The 18,455-nt window shown below is 32.9% G+C and overlaps 1 protein-coding gene across 3 annotated transcripts in view; it reads left to right on the top strand.

Annotated features, from left to right (window-relative positions):
* The first annotated feature begins 274 nt into the window (after window positions 1-274).
* The window catches only part of LOC138323737 (anoctamin-1-like), a 106,646-nt gene continuing 88,465 nt past the window's right edge, over window positions 275-18,455 (top strand). Inside the window, exons 1-10 of one of the 3 annotated variants that reach the window (XM_069268546.1) lie at window positions 275-399; window positions 3,774-3,908; window positions 6,275-6,417; window positions 6,912-6,938; window positions 7,602-7,619; window positions 8,840-8,857; window positions 10,442-10,606; window positions 10,986-11,081; window positions 14,250-14,294; window positions 17,277-17,321. In XM_069268546.1, coding sequence (XP_069124647.1) covers window positions 3,791-3,908; window positions 6,275-6,417; window positions 6,912-6,938; window positions 7,602-7,619; window positions 8,840-8,857; window positions 10,442-10,606; window positions 10,986-11,081; window positions 14,250-14,294; window positions 17,277-17,321 — 675 coding nt within the window. In that variant the 5' untranslated portion in view covers window positions 275-399; window positions 3,774-3,790. The remainder of the gene's footprint in view (window positions 400-3,773; window positions 3,909-6,274; window positions 6,418-6,911; window positions 6,939-7,601; window positions 7,620-8,839; window positions 8,858-10,441; window positions 10,607-10,985; window positions 11,082-14,249; window positions 14,295-17,276; window positions 17,322-18,455) is intronic. The other 2 variants (XM_069268556.1, XM_069268565.1) reach the window with 2 other exon arrangements.

Genomic DNA, 18,455 nt, shown 5'->3' with positions numbered 1-18,455 from the left:
GATTGCTCAGGATGCCAGGATCATAACTACCTTAGATATCAAAAAAATGTATGTTGAAGTTGAAGGAATAATGATATGCAGTATATAAGTTCATAATGTAATGAGTGTATGGCTTTTGTCACCTTTATCTATTTGTAATTGTTTAAGAGATAGATCAGTGTGCAGTTTTACATACTTTCCTGCTTAAACATTATATTTTTTTTCACTATAACCTTATAATTGAAAAAGTGCAAGGAGACTCAAAAGAAAAGAAATGTGAAATATCCCTCATGTGGCCTCTTCAGGTAGTATACTACACATATGTATACAGATCAACTGACCCCTGACCAGGTATTTTGATGTGACCTTTCCTCTTCACTGATTATACCTGTACACATGCTCCTGGGAGGATACCTGGCCGTGAGATTTTCATCTATTTTATTACATTGACACATCTATATATCTATATTTAGTGTGTTGAACCAAGTTTGTGTTAGCCCAACACTAGTAGGGAGGGGTGTATTAAGTTACAGTATAACAATGGGGTATAGGGTGTAGTTCCGGGGAGGAATCTTACCTATGGATGTTTGATCTGTCAGGTGTATTTAGCTAGCATGTGTTTTGGTGCTTTAACTCCATATCCTAGTAGTTCCTGTATTTACTGTAGTGTACTGTGTGCAGAAATTTTGTGTAAGACTTACAAGCATAGCTATATACTGAGCTATATATTTTGTGACTGTAGCCAATACAGAATCTATATTTAATAGATCAGAGTTGTCACTCAGGTGTAGAATCAAGTAGATTATGTATACATTGTATGTTGTAATTAGCTTATTACTATTGTTCTTATTTGTTGTTTGATTATATATGTTACCTTAAATGTGCATAAATTTTATCTTCAGCTTCTATCTTTGTGAGTTTATAAACATTAGAAATGTTAAATAATTGCATGTTTACATGAAAACTATATTAGATGCATGATTTATAATCTAGGATTTTAATGTATCCAGTCGAGATTAATGAAGTTCCACTCATAAAAAAATGATGAAGACCAATAAAAAGGTTAACTTTATTTTCAGTCACTAACATGAATTGTCTATAAGCCTGTTTCTTTTGATTTAAAAAAAAATCCTAGTATGCATGGATACATAACCTGTTGTTTGCAGTAAAAACTTCATATTCGTGTTTGCAAGAAAGGTGGGAATTAAACCAGAGACGTGAGTGGCATGTATTGGTTTATAAATACATCCCACCTGTACCTGGTTATACATACAGGTGACATGTTACCTGTTATCAGAGTGTGGGTGTTGATGTGTGTAGGTGGTACAGTTTGGCCTAGCTTATGGGTAAACAAAGCATTGGAGCACTCCAATACAAAAATTAGATATGTACTTTATTTTAACTTTGACATGGCCTCTGTTTTACCTTAAGGCTAACTCATCCCTATGAAGGTACACCAGTGGGCATATCATTACCCCATAAGGTCGGGATACAGCTTAACGATCACTTTTGTGTATTGCTTTACCCTAAATTCTCTCCTTTTTGTACTTGATCAAAGTGATACTTTATTAGCTATTATTACTATATATATATATTGAGGTTGATTAACCCATCAAAATTTGACGTATTTCCCCTGAAATTTCCAAAAAAAACACCTCTGTCAATCCTAGGTTTCACTTTTGGCCTTGAAGTTAGTATTTGCCCATGCTCTAGCTGGGTTCTGTTTCTAGGCCAAGACACACCATAGTCTTTATAAGTGCACGTGGTAGTTTCTGCTATAAGTGCTCAGGATAAAGGGAGTGGGGCGACTGTTTTGGCCGTTGTCAGTATAATGTGATGGGGTGGGGTTTGCTTGTTCACCGAGATTGCACTTTAATAAGGGCAAGATTGAGAAACGCTATTACAGTAAGACATGACACAAATATACGGCAGCCTCCCATAACATCAGACATTTACAGACTCAACACATACTTTATACAGGGGAGGCCATCTTTAATTGATGTATACAGGGAGGCTGTCCTTTAATGACCTCAGCTGTAAATACAACATTTTAAGACCTAATCAGTCAACAAGTGAACAATTTTAATATGGAAGAGTTCCATTATTATTGTTTTCAGAGGAAAATGTTATATAGATTAAAATCTTTATAAGGTCTCCATTTCATGATTTGGTTATTCTTTAGTACATTAATACTTTAGTATCTTTGAGTCTCCTAAATATGTTGTCCCCAAATGACCGAGAAAACAAGATAATCTTACTACTATAGGGAATATAACAAACAAATAATCATCACAATCAATACCTACCCACAAGGGCAGATAACTCTGTAATCTGCAAATACAGAATAGCATAAATTAGGTAGGGAATATTCATATGAATTGGATCCTCATTAGGTAGGGAATATTCATATGAATTGGATCCTCATTATTAGCTTGCTAGCTGGAAACAGTTACATTTAGAATTGGTTCATCATCACATTTTGTTTACTTACATGTGTTTGTATATGATTTATAGGTATTCCCAGGGTTTTATAAAACTTTGTATGATTTATACAACATCACAGTGTACATAGAGTATAGACTAACTTTATCATAACTTCATGACCATCAGAATGTTTTTATAACAGTTTGGTGTTTATGTAGGTGATCAAGTCTTAAAAGTCTTTTCAAACTGCAATATAATCCAAGTAATTGCATGTAGGGACTAAGTTAAAATGAGTGTAAATTGTGGTGATTTGAATGGAGATCATATTCCTGCAGATCAAGTCGTGGGTAAGTTGTATAATTTGCTGTTAGTGTTATGGGTTAGTCAGGGGTAAAATAGTCATAGGGGTGCTTACATGTTCTTCATAAGTGCTTGAAACTGTGATCAAATGCAGCTCAAATTAGAGTTTCAAGTATTATTAGTAACTATGATTTTACTGTACATTGTCTACATAGTTGCCAGTACTGTGTGGATATATCACTGTGAATCAATGAAAGGAAATTAAATTGTGTTGTATAGAATACTTCTATTCCATGACTCGTGAAAGAAAGATGTGTTGATTATGTTATTTAGACAGATAATTAAACTGTAATTGGTATTCCCAGTTTGTCTTTCTTCACATTCTGTACCCAGTTGAGATGTCCAGCTTAGCTTGGTGTCAGTGACAGGGTTCCGGGGTATGACTCGGTGTCTGATTCACAGTATCACAAGGTCCCCAGCCTCCTGAAGTACACACTTACACCACTTAGATTCATTGTGGTAGTATAACAGTTTTATAACTTAATTTACTTCAATAGGTCTGATTACTGTAAACCATCTCATTTCTGCAAAATAATTTCAACTTCAAGTTCAGTATTATCTGTTAACTGTGAAATTAAATTTTCAAGAGAATGTTGTTTGGCATGAAAATGCAGTAACATGTATAACTAATTTAACAAACTTCATTTTAATAAGTTGTATTTATATAATATGTAGATTATCCTGGTATGTATGTTATGTACTAGGGGGAGGGGGGTACACAAATTGAAGTGGAACTTCATTAATCAAGATGTTTGCTGATCAGGAGAAAAAGCTATTTACGAACTTAAATTCTGGCTTTGAATTCATGCTAAGTCAACATAATAATGAAATAAAAAAAAAAACCAAAAAAAAACCAACCTGTTTGCTCAAACTATCCAATTACATGGTTGAAGACTTAGAAATTTGAAGTGTTTTGTTTCAGAATTAGATAAAGAATCTTTTTCACTTGAAATGCATGCTGTATTGTGTGATACCTGTGTTCCATCCTGTACCTAATCAATCACTTTCAGTCTAACAAAGTACAAGCATGGACAGACAGAACTCCAGAGAACCTCTGTGGGACATGCCTTCCCGCAATAGGACGTCATATGCTCAGATGACCCGATTTGCAGACTTTGAATCGTTCAATCCTATGGCTACCATAGGTGGGTCGGAAACTTCTCGGTGTGCACCATCTATATAAGTGGCTTAGGTGTTCATTAGCACATGTATGGAATCTTAGAAACTTTTTTTTTCTAATTTCAGTCAAGGAATTTTTTGTGAACTCATTCACCCCTGTGGATACATTTAGACTCTTCTGAATCAAAGACTGGACCAGTCCATTATACAATTTCAGGGGTGAATGAGTTAATGATACAGGATATGGAACTTTGGATTAAGTTAAACTTACTTGCCTAAACATCAATTTTTGCCTTTATATGGTGTGTCATTGTCATCTAGTTGTCCACGCATTATAAATTTGATTTCTCTCAAAATACAGAAAACTTACAATTTAAGGAAAGAGATTTTTTACTTAATTGCTTCATTGATTGAACTATGTATTACAAATGACCTTGTACTCTGTCATTTACATGTTGTTATGTTAAGATTTCAATATTATAGCTGTAACCTATGTGTTCATGATATAAGGTTATATTAAAGACAGGCCATATCAAGGACAAAGTCAATACTGATTACACATACATACAGTATTAGATCTTTGGTACAAATTGCTCATAATAGATTCACATAATATAATGACCATGCATGTGCAATTTGGTTTAAAAGGTTTGTACAGCTGTTCATGAGTGACCTTGGTATAAAATGTGTCTAATCATTAGTCATAAAGTCATTTAATGATAATACAATTGTGTTTTTAGCAATCTTTTGCTGGGCTAAACCATTCCTATAACACCTGAAAGTCAATCCTATAAATATTTGTATAAGACATTACCGTGTGTGGGTGTACGCTGTATAGGCTTGCACACTGGTGTATGATATACTTACAAATTGAATACCTGTTAATCCATTGATTCAACAATTTTAAGCCAAGATGTAAATAAGAATGTAAAATAACTGTGTTGCCATTGTCTGGTGGCATACATGTCTGTCACAACCTTGACCTTGTATGTTATGTCATTATTTTCAGATTTTATAAGATGATAATACATGCATATATATATTTATAAGCTGTGTGCTTTTCAAGTGTATTTGGAATTGAAAAAAAAAAAAATCACTTGTTTACATGTGTTGAATAGCAATGATAACCTTCTAAGATAATACACTAGTGGGGATAGATTTCACATGCTTGACGCTTGAATTATAGATAGAGCTATATGGAGAGAGGTCAACAGCAGACAGTCTACCGGATGTCACATTATATAATTAGTCGGCCCTCCCTATTCCTGGTTAGGCAAATATTGACAGAATTATCAGGGAGATCCTTTGGTTCTGAGTACATATTTAAAGTGCATTAGAAAGCAATATTGATCGACTCTTGACCTCAGATACAACAGCCCTAGGCAGTGCACCTCTATGTAGGAAATTCATACTAGATATGGAATGCTAATAAGTCTTAAAATGAATCATAAAAGCATTATAATATACACACTGTAATGTCTTTCAATGTCTTCCTGTAAATATACAAATTAGGTTCATAGAAGAATGCGATCATGATATTAATATTGTAAGCCAAAGGTATGTCAAAGGGAGATGATTTCCAGCTACATAAGCATTTTTACAAGAAACCAGATCCTACTTTATCAGCCCTAAAAGGGTACACTACTGTGTTAGAGGTTTTCTGATACATTGATTTTCTTTGAAAATATTTTGTTTTTGGTTGACTACCATTTTAGCTAAGTAATGATATTCTGTTATAAGAACACTACCTCAACTTTACATGTATTTTTCTGAGCTTCAAATTTCCGATAGGAACATTTATATTAGTTGGTCTATGTCCATTTTGTGTCACCATATTGGAAATGAGAAATTTGAGAAGTGAGAAATTAAAATTGATTCACCTGTTTTCAGTATTACCAAGGTTACACCCTGTAGGATGTCTTATTGTCACATGCACCCGCTCTTATCACAAAAGGTGGTAAATACAAGCAAGCTGTCATCCATTTAACACATTGGTTACTTTAAAAGACAAAATAAAATCTGTATGTTGCAAAAACAATGTGGATATTTTGTACTAGAATAAAAAACTTCATGGAAAAAACTTTCACTTTCTTTAAACACTGATAAAGTCTGATAACTCAGTGTAACACACACCCAGCAAATCAACCATACATATATATAGATAGTGATGATACAGATTAAGATGATACAGGTATATAGATATGATACTGGGTATAAGGTCTGGTATATATTGACAGGATGTGGGGACTACCATCAGTAGAGTACCATATGTTTGGTTAGTGCTGGGGGTAGGAAGGATTGAGTATTATTGATTGTGTTCGAAAAATTAGCACTTGCTCCGAACAATATCCACATCAGTTTTAACAGTTTTGGATTTTTGTGTCATTGACAGATGACCTTGATGATGTAACTGTAGCTGTGAGAAATGGGTCGGGTGAGAAACCTCCCGAGGTCAGTCCTAACGGCACCGGGGGCGACCGTGATGGCGATGATGACGAAGATGAGGATGCTGACATACAAGACAAAAGTGTACAGGTAAGCATAGTGTGGTTACCTGGGGAAGCATACAGTACGACATTTTTGATATAGATGTTATTGTACAGTTGTTAAGTTTTTCTTTTGCTTTTACATATTGCATTGATATACATTGATATAGAAACGCATGATAGCTTTGTATTGATAGGCATTGTTGATAAATCATGCTTAGGCATTGTTAATAAATCAAAGCATGTCATGATTAGAAGTAATTTAGATTTCATCATTTAGTTATCGTTGTAATTGTATTTTTTTAATGTTGTGTTTTATTTTTCTAGTATTATCACATAAGTATTTTGTATATCACTTGTATTTGTCTCTTTCTTTATTTGGAAGAATTCCCTCTGATTTGTTATGATTTTCAGTTTCAAATATTTAAAGTATTCTTTACTTATATACAAAATTGTATTAACGACAACAAAAAAGTTATGAAGCATGGTTCTCTATGCTGGATACAAGATCCTATATTGTGGAGTTTGTTTTATGATCAACAGAACGTTCTACAAGACCTAGATGTAAAGGTAAAATTTAAGTCCTTGTGTGGTTAAACGACTCTGCATCGTCTCTTATACTGCATGTTAAAACTCTTGCTCTGACTCTTTGTTGGTCAGAGTTACCTCCTCTTGTTTATCGGTATGGGTTGTTATACTGTGTTTATTTGTGAGAGCAATACCATGAGTTTGTCAGAAAATGAGATAATTTTCTCATACAAACTAGTGACCGTACAATCCAACCTGTGATCAAGAGAAGACAGCTCTGTACAACAGAATGAATGATAAAAATGGTACACAATGTGTTTTTTTCATTAGACATCTCAGATTGATTTATCAGGTACAGCAATGTTAAAATTAGATTCATGGGAAATTTATTACTTGGATTTTTTAAAAATAATCCTCATTAAAACTGTGAAAAATTTTTTCAAATCATGTGTGAAAACTGGGAAATTAGTTTTATAAATACGATACTGGAATTAGTAGGAAAGCAGTTATTATTTTTCTTTTGTAAAGAATGATGTACTAGTATGAAACAAATTTTGTGTATCACTATATGTCCAAGTTGATTTGATTTATGAAAATCTTCCGTAATGTTATGTAGGCTGCCAGATGCTCTTGTACTATGCATTAGATTGCAAGGTGCCCACTTTCTTAACGCATGCTAGACTTATTTCTTCTGATCTAATTTAGGCAGCCAGTGTACCTACAGTAAGTCTGAATGTTTTGTCCGCTATAGTGCCTACCGTCTGAATGTTCATGTATGTCCCACTGCTGCTAGTGTTAGAGGGCTGAGTACTGTAAAAGTGGATATTTTCGCACATGTTTAATTTCACGATTAGCATGTGTAAACATTTCGGAACCTATATGATCATTTTCATGATAATTTAAATACACCTTTTATGCCAAAAATTATGCCAGGGGGGAAATTTTGCACTAAAACATCCTTTATGTGATTAGCATAAATTTCCACATTGACAGTATATCCTGAAGATGCACTAATTGAAATGATCAATGCTGACTTCATTTCTTGTCGTTGATGTTTTAGAGGCAAAGGTCATTTGGTGATAGAAAAAAAAATTATTATTCGGAAATTGATAAAGTAAAAATCCAATGAAAATTTAGAAATGTTTTGGTAAAAATAGGAATGATAAACTGGCATCCAGTCTCTATCAAATTATCCTTTGTTAAATTAAGTAATTCAATTAATTTGTTTCAAAAGATTAAGAACCTAAAAAGAGCTCTTAGCATTCCTGATATCTGACTGGCCTATACTGCTATTAGTTCCTGCTAAAAATATAGGAATCACACAGTTAAAATGTCACAAGTAATTTATCTGCCCTTGTCAATAGGAGTTGGTTATTATAGCACTATAATTATCTTGGAAAGCTATTGTTTCTTCTAGATCGATGATGTTTACTCGCAATGGGACAAAATCACATACCACATGCATGATACCCAGTAACGTTTGCTCGGGACTAGTATCTCCAGTGGTGATGGAACATAACTTCTTGTAATCTTCCTGCTGAATGACGTTATTGCAAGATATCATCTTTTGACATCATTCAATCACCAATAGAAACAAGTCCCACACAAACGTTATTGGGTATCATATGGTATGTGAATTAGTCCAATTAATACCTGTTTATAAGGGCAAATAACTCTGGTATATAAGAGTACCTTAACAGGTGAATGTGGTGAGCCTATATGGTTGGTACAATGGTATAGCCTGGTTTTGGATGGAATACTCTCTGTATATGTAATGTGTGAAGGCGTACTAAATTTTACTGACAAGTAATACTGACGCAGGTGAAAATTAAGTAAAGCCAAACCTTACATTATATAAATTGCATGCTTTTTAGACTTCAATAGAAATGGTATATAGGAATAAAAGGATCAGTTGATTTAGCCTTATATCTTGTTGTTTGAAGAGATCTATCGACATGAAGGTAAGATGATGCACTGAGTTTTCCCTGCTAGATGTCTGTTGATGGTTAAAGATTTGCTTTTCATTTCAATAACTCACCAAATTCTTAAATTGTCATAAACTTCTGGATTGCAGGTTAATATCTATCCCAAACACAGGTTCAGATGTTTTCACAAACTTAATTTTGATATTTCATTTTAAATTGTCCTAAATTTTATTTAAAACCAATTATCTATAATTTTTTCATTAAAATGGTTTGGTTTGACAAAGTGGAACACGCCTGTATTTTCCATATCTCAAAGAGTGACACAGACCTTATAGGGTCATGTTAATGAGGTCAAGGGTTACTCGCATATTCGATAATTTTGTATTCGGAATCAAGGTAAGTTCAGAAATACATTTGAAAAGTAAGTCTCTATGCTAAGAAATCCTGACTTTGGTCACTGATTGGTTGGTTGGTGTGAAAGTGCACATCTAACACTTGATCAAATTTCTGATCGACCCTGAAATGCTGGAAGTGAATCTGCACATGTATTAACACTCAAACAAATCCCTGATAGTTCTTCAGACTTTTGAAGTTTTGTGTACATTTGCTCTTTGTACCTTTGGAATCATCACAGCAAATCTAAAGTGAAGGCTTTTTGATTGGTGCTAATATCTTATTGTTGAAAAACAGAATTTTATATCAACATTTGTGTGTAATTTTGTCATCAAATTGTTAAAAAAAAATTGTGTGTTTGTAAACAGTACACTGGCAGATATTTTTCAGACAAAATGGCATAAGTTTTGTATACAAATCAATGACTTCTAATTAATACTTACACTTCAGAGCAGATAGTTTTTAAATATGCACAAACAAAATACTTTCCACAACTGTGGAATGGTACAGTGAACATACATACCCTCTTGAGTATATGAAGAACATTAAAGTTAAAAGTACAGCAGTTTAAAGTGGAGGTGTGACATTACCTAGCTTTAGACAATTTTCTTGACACTCGTTAACTCACTTGTTTGTGAAGTCGTTAACTTGGAGTTTTCAAACCTCCCTGAAGCTGATGGTAGATGGTGTGTTTAGTCGCTTTATAGATTTGAAACTGCTTCTTAACATCATGGCTTTTTATCCTCAACTCCTCGCTTTTATTCCATTTTATTAAAATATCTAGGACAGCTAGCAGGTGGATTGGGATTATTTTGTTTTTCAGAAGACATTTTTAGAACCGGATAGCTCTGTTATTGTTTCAGCATCTAAGGTGACTTCCCTATTTCAAAAAGAATCAAAATATTTAACAAATTTAGCTTGAAAGATACAATGACTGGGATGACTTTCCTGATCAACATTGTTGAGGACTCTGATGGTATATATGTTAAATTGTCCTATAATTCAATATATATTTGTAAGTCTTAGATTTGAAACAAATTCATAAATAACAGAAGTGTTTCTCATTTTGTAATTTGGTAAGAGTTCCTTCTTTGATCTTTCTATATCAGTTACCCATAATAAGCAGCTGTTATAAAGGTATATACTGAATGTTCACACCAGTTTTATGTCTGTTTCAGACAATGAAATATTTTTTTTACCTGAATATTAATAAATTGTTCTTTTTAGGGTAGAAAGTTGTTTTTCAAAGATGGTCGCCGCCGCATTGACTACATTCTTGCATATGCAGTGGAGGAGGATAGCAAACCAGAGGAGCTGGAAGAGGCTCGTTTGGCACGAGAAGTGTTTGAACGAAACCTTGTCTCCGAGGGTCTGGAACTCGAATACGATCAGGTGATGGACTAAAGCAAATAATTGACAATATATGTAATGAAAATAAATTGTTTTTTTGTGACCAATCTTGATTATAACTATATTGTAGTTCAAAAACCTCATGATTTGATGTATTAATTACCAAGTTTAAGAATGATCAATGGTTTAATTGTACTCTTTTGCTTAATATATTTGTTCAGTTGCTAATTCAAAATGGACAGTTAACATCTTATCGTTTAGGGCTATCCATGACATTGCTATCTGATATAGAAATGAATGTCATGATACTAAATCGAATGTCCTTTTATAGTGAAATGTTTTCATATTCTTATTAGAGTAAACTTTCATGTACAGTATTTGCACCAGTCATTAAAACACACATTGAATGTTTATGTTACAGAGAGAGGGTGAGGCGAAGTATGTCAAAGTTCATATACCCTGGCCTGTACTCACCAGATACGCCGAGATCCTCAAGGTCAAAGTTCCTGTCAAGAAGGTTAATATTATAACAGTTTATCTGATTTATTTTTAGTTCTCCTAGTGACATCATTGAACAGTAAATGTGAAGATCATCTCTTTTTTCTTAAAGCCAATTTTGAGATAGATATACCTGTAAATTAGCAACAGATCTGGCAGAAGATTTCTGTTCTTTTGCTCTGCTAAATCATAACAGAGAAGTGTGGTTTATGTTTTAAATAGGAATGGTTAAAATTAGATTTAGGTCATGAGGTCATATGAAGGTTGAAGTAAATGTAAAGGGTATGTAGGGAGAGCTATTGGTTAACTCACACTTCACACCCATTGAACGTCCCTGGGGAGAGGGTCCCATCCTATTAAATCTGCATGATTCCTCATATAGTTATACTAGCCAGGGAGATGGTGTTATATATTACATACAATCTGGGAGAGGATACTGCATGTACATACTAACCATGTTATTACACATGTTCAGTCAGTAGTATGATAAAGTATATTATTACCACAGATTTGGAGAGTTGGGTACGAAACAGTTTGAAAATTCTCATATTGAGATAACTATACAGATATCAGGATGGTGTGGCTGAGTGGTTCAGGTGTCTGACATATTACCACTAGCCCTTCACCTCTTGGTGGCGAGTTTGGAGTCTAATATGGGTAATTTCGCAAATTGCTAAATATTAATTTATAATGTAGGTTGATAGTTTTTATCTATGAACTATGGGATATTTTAATCTGCCAAGCAGTTGATAAGAAGTAAAAATACAAATGAAACAATCCAAGCCATGCAGCATTATTCAGATAGAACAATCAATCCTCATGATTAAAAAGTAAATTGCAGTTTATAGAAAGATCAACAGAGGTATGGTTCAGAAACATTGAGCTTTAGTCAGGAAGTTTATGTAGTAGATTTCAATAGGGTGATCTTGGTTTGCTAGGACATTCATTCTTTGTACAAAAGTGACAAGGTAACCCAGGGTCATATATATATGGTGCTTCTATAACCCAAAGTGCTTATACTACATGACATACATTATGTATTTATGTATATGTATCATGTATATAATGATAAATTATATTATCACTTACTTGACCATTATTTTGAATTATCACAGCTATTTTCATAAATCATCTGTAGGTATGTCACTGTATAATTACTGAAAATTCAATACCATGTTATTGGTATCTTCATTTAACATATGGTATGGTATATGACTATATTTTAGTCTTTAGGTTAAGCAATATTTTGTCTAAGGAAATGTACAATTTAAACCTATCAGTGTTTTATAATTGATCGCTCTTTGATTACATTTTTAAGTGTTTCAAATTAAAAAGAGATAATTTGGAAGTTAGAGTACATCTGAAGGTATGCCTGTAGCCGTAGATGTGTGATATAGAGGCAGATCTGTACACTGTGTTACTGGGAACCAGCATAAGTATAACTCATTCACCCCTGAAATTTCATAATGGACTGGTCTATTATTTGATTTAGAAGAGCCTAAATGTGTCTTCAGGGGGGAATGAGTTAAACTTCTCAAAGATGGAAAGTTCAGCAGCACATGGTAGCAATGGTAAATGGAATCACATTAGGATGCAGGTTAACTGGAAAGGAGTATATAATCAGCATGAAATCAGCTAAGATACTTAGATAGATAAACTTGAAAGGAGTACATAATCAGTATGAAATCAGCTAAGATAGATTAACTCTAAAGGAGTATATAGTCAGTATGACATCAGCAAAGACATGTTGACTAGAAAGGAGTATATAGTCAGAATGAAATCACATTAGGATGCAGGTTAACTGGAAAGGAGTATATAATCAGTATGAAATCAGCTAAGATACTTAGATAGATAAACTCGAAAGGAGTACATAATCAGTATGAAATCAGCTAAGATAGATTAACTCTAAAGGAGTATATAGTCAGTATGACATCAGCAAAGACATGTTGACTAGAAAGGAGTATATAGTCAGAATGAAGCCATCTAAGCCAGGTTAACTATTATCAGTATGAAACCAGCTTAGACAGGTTAACTAGAAAGGAGTATATTATCAGCATGAAATCATCTAAGTCAGGTTAACTAGAAAGGTGTATATAATCAGTATGAAATCAGTTTAAGACAGATTAACTAGAGGGGAGTGTATAATCAGTATGAAATCAGCTAGGATCGAGTGATGTACTGGTTCCCATTAGCACAATAGACAAGACTATATATGGAAACAGACAGCACAACAATAGAACATGGATATGGCAAATATTATACCTTTATTTGAGACTAATTGCAATCAAAATCAAATCAAGAATAGGACTAATTTATGTACCACATGATACCCGATAACGTTTGTGCAGGACTGGTATCTCCAGTGGTGATGGAACATAACCATTTGTAATCTTCCCACTGAAATGACGTTAGCGCGTAATATTATCTTTTGACCACATTCCATTACCAGTAGAAACAATAGTTCCGCACAAACGTTATTGGGTATCACATGGTACATGAATTATTCCGTTTTGATAGCATGAACCAGAAGTATATATATAATACCTAAAAAATAAGCTCCTCTTACTCTGTTCAATTTAATTGTAGACTTTGCCATACACATGTTCTTTTACTAACATATACACATACGAGTAATGATAAACTTTCATTTCAGATGAGTTGAACATTAAGTACATATATATATGTAAACTCTAAGTATTTTGTCCATTCACCATTTGCATTATGTTGTAAACAAAAATGTATCTCACGATATTTAATTTGTATTGCCATTTGGGACATGCCAAACTACCACATTTTGAATTCTGTGTCCATTTTTGTTTTCTGTGTTCTATTAAAAAAAGATTTGCAAACTTTTAGGTATGTTACAAATATTAAAGAAGTATGAAATTATTAAAGTCTATCCTTATAGAAAGTCAAAATGTCAATTTATCAAAAAAATATAAGGTTAATGGCACTAGGCTGCTTTATCTGACTTTGATTATCTCCCCTGTATTACCTCCCTTGTTACTGCAGTACTATTGCTGTGATTTGACTTTCTTCATGCAAGGTTGAATATATCTGGAGCAGAAATCAAAACGTTGAGAAAATCTGGTTTCCCGAGTCGCAACTCAGGCACAGCCATATGTATCTATAACTAACACATTTACTTTTTACCCATGATGCTTTCCTGCGGACGTCACTCTCACAGTCACTGGTGTTGACGAACATCCAGAAGAAGTATGCAAAGCTTGAGGTCAGCTACTTGTCATGCTTAAACATACATAAGTATACTTATTATTAAGCCATATATATATACTGTACTAACTTGCTTGGTAGGTCTTTGCCCTATTTAGTGGTTTTTAAACTTATTCACCCCCAAAACACATTTGAACTCATCCTATTCAAAGAAGGGAAAAGTTCATTATGAAATTTCAGGGGTGGTTGAGTTAAATTCAATCCCTGCCCTATACAACTATATCTTTTCTGGTTTGTATATTGCTGTTAGACACAGGACTTGTACTGTATAACAGTTGTGTAGTATATAAACAAAATCTTCTCTCTTACTGATGTATCATATACATTTACAACAAACATCCAATTCAACAAAGATACATAAAAATTGTTTTTTTTGTTTTTTTTTTTTACCTAAACCAATGATACAGAGTGAATTACTGTAGTACATACAAAATTTGTTTTAGGATGATGGAGTTCATTTTATTGTAAGAAACAGAAGTTTGTGTAAATTTTGTTTGTCATCTGTGTATGTGGTAACATTTAATTGTACTTAATGATTGTTAGGTCTTCTCCGTTCAATTGTCAAGTAAATATAGCAAATAAATATTTCAAGATGTACTTAGTTTAATTTTTTATAAATGTATAATTTCAATAGTTAAGAGCACTGTTGATCAGGTACAATGTAATAGACGTTTGATATGTAACCTACTGGGATGTCATTTCTGGCTAACACTATTCTCATTACTTAAAAGAAAATCACAATGAATGATAATATTTAACTGAAAATAATCCTAATTTAACTCTTTTTTTTAGTATGTTCACAATTAAATTCCTTGTAGTGAAAATGGTTTGAGAACTAACAAATGAATTTATAATGTAAAAAAAAAAATATGTGATTCTGAAACTTTTTGGTTTGGTGTATGCTTTGATTTCTCCATATGTTTGTTTGACCCTTTATTCTTTGTCTCTAAACAGAGTTGTGTATATCTCTGTAATTACATTTAACTAAAATTTCTTTATAACAACATGTAACATATCAAGTCCTAGCTAGATCTCTTTAGACGCTCTATTTGTGGAATGAAGACACAGTGTATAATGTAGGGATTATATAAACATATTTATCAATTATCTGTCAATTTCCTTTACTGAGTACAGTAATTTTCATTTACGAGATGATTTTAAAATTATTTGAATATATGTACATACATGATTTTTGATCTTTTTTATTTCCTTTATTTTGAATTATCAGGACATACTTTTAATTAATTCCCATATATTGTCATCTAGAATATTTAATATCATCATACAGTTTAAGGTAAAAGATATATGTATATTGTATTTAAATTTGTTTTTCTTTTTTTTCCCCTGATCGTACAGAGAAAGGTATACATAGTGTTCTGGTAGTCTGTCTATAACCACAGTACTAGCATTGTTATATATTGTTCTACACTAACTGTGACCGAATCTCATTGTCCACCTTTATCTAGTGTGATCTCTTTCTGTCCATAGCAATTGTATAATTCTTGGACTGGAGAATGGGTGAGATTATTGTTTGAAAGTATTAGACCAGATATCTCAAAAATTCCTCCATGAAATATGGGAGATTATTTATTTATCATGCACATTAAATCAATACATTAAAATAGTAATCGTCTATTTAGCAGATGACTTTCAACATCTCTCACATTTGTGATTTTTTTTTTATTCCAAAAAGGATTTGCAAGTTCTATCTATTTTGGAATTATTTGTCATCATAAAGGTCAACAAGCCATTAAAAAATGACCATTGAAATTTTGAAAATACTTGGAAAGAAAGAGGCTTCAGAAAAAGGGACTGGGATATAGTTATTCCATATTTGGACATGGAGAGATTATTGAGAGTTATTGCCCCTGCCAAAACCTCATAGAGTGTTATGAAAGTGGTGTGTATGTACATATATCAAGCCATTCAGATTTGATGTGTAACAGAGCACATTGCCGTTTTTTAGTGTGAATCTGCACGAGATTATCTCACAGTAATGAATGTAAGTTAATGCAATTAACAAAATCTACACCAAACAAATACTTTTAAATAATATATCTTGATTCTTTCATTTTAACATATTTTTTTTTATTTATTCCCATGAATTTTTCTTCCAAAGTAGGTATGGGAAGTAAAATAATACAACACAAAATCTTACTTAATGCATAATTTTTCCTGACACAATCTTTCTCTACACAAATGTTTTGGCATTTGAACATGTCGTTTGCCGTTTAGCCATTTCGGTAATTACTTGGTATTACCTGGCTTTGGGGTACTTCTGGTATTTGTTTAATGTGCTTATTTTGTTAGTTTTCTGCTTTCAATATTTCACAGATTTTGATACAATGATGATGAAGTAATTGTAATGGGATGGTAAAGAAATTCATATTCTACACATTTCAGTTTTCCTTTTCTGATGATGAAATTTTTCACCAACACCTCTGTGTATCCTGTTCCATTAATATAAGAGAATGATAAGACAGAAGAAGTCATTGTTATTTCTCTTCACGATCAATACCATTAAAGAAAAAAGTGGGTAAAATTGAAAAAGGAAAAATTTTATGAGGAAAAAAAGAAGAAAATGAAAACAAAAATCCTACTTAAATCAATCTTTCCAGTTTGCTATTGTCTCAAATGCAGATATTATGAAGGCCTCTTCAGAAATACCAGTGCTAGAAATAATAATAAAAAAATTTGTAAAATATTTTATACATATTTATCTTTCTCCAATATTATATCTCAAAATTTCTGAATTGGCCGAAATAAATTCAAGAAAATGATCATGAGTAGATTTTCATATTATATCTATAATGGTTAGACTTATTTTGGTATCAAATTAACAATGTATTGAAATGAAAATTTTGATATATGTATGGTTATAAAGAAACCATCTTGGAAAGGATACTCCTTGGTGAAACTGGTAATGGTACCACTACAGCTGTACCCTTTGACCTTTCACTCCATCTTTACTTGTTTTTAGGAAGTTTATCATAAGACAGAGGATTCTGCTTTTGACCAGTTCTTGGTATGGAGAGAGAAGTTGTTTTGGTTTAAGGCGTTAAAGTTGCTACAGTGGTTTCATTTGACATGCATGTTGGGACCTTACCACAGTTATTCAGAATACCTTAATTACTTGATGGCCTGTGCTTTTGTAGATTTTATTCCAGCATCATATCAGGATGGTGTAATGACAATTCAGGCTAATATATACATACTGGACTGGGCTAACATTACCCAGGGTTCACAGTTGGCACTACAGGGGCCTAGTGGTTAAGGTGTCCAACATTCTATAGCTGAATCTCCATCACTTGTCCATCAATTTAAGACCCAATATAGTTCCTGTCCTATCCCACCCTCTAGCTACTATATGTTGAGGCGGGGTCATTTTCAGTTGTACAGACATAATTTCTAGTTCTTTTTAACATGGCTGTCTGCCTTCACTTAAAACATGGAAATTTTCCTTTAAATTAAATTAAAATATATGAATATTGTAAGATATTGTACCAGGTGCCCTGCAGGTCCAAGGAACATATTGATAGATAAAAAATGGAGAAAATATCTTTAACAACAGTTTCAGTTTTAGATAATCAACAAATCTGTGAAAGTATATTAGCCTGAAATGTTACTGTTGTTGTTTGTGTCGCACTTTTTACACAAGACTTCAGTGTCTTGTTTCCTTTATGCTAGTCTGTGATGTTAACGAGTTATCAAATTTGTTATATGTTGTTGCCTGTATGTTGAGTATTCATACTAGTCTGTACTTTATCATTAACGTCTTCCTTATCGATGATGCGAAGATCGATGTCAACAATTCCAGCTTCCATGCCACAGACTGTTTCTTGTTGGTTACATCTCAAACCAGACTTGTATGAATTCACAGTTAGTTGCATGAAGAACATTTTAGAAACATGTTTGAGGATTTATGTGTTTTTATTTTAGGAAAATGCATATTTTGACAAAAACAAAAACAAACAAAAAACACACAATTGTTTATGCACAGATAATGTAATGTTAAATTTGAATTTTTTAGGATCTTCAGTTGCATCTATTGTTTCTTCACAATATTGAAATTAATGATATGATTATTTATTACCTCTTGTAGTTATGTTTTATTAGCTCATTTAAATTCTTGAGACATCAGATACAGATAGAATAATTT

Source organism: Argopecten irradians, chromosome 1 (genome assembly GCF_041381155.1).
Source record: "Argopecten irradians isolate NY chromosome 1, Ai_NY, whole genome shotgun sequence".
Lineage (NCBI taxonomy): Eukaryota > Metazoa > Mollusca > Bivalvia > Pectinida > Pectinidae > Argopecten > Argopecten irradians.
This window is presented reverse-complemented; position numbering and strand designations above follow the sequence as displayed.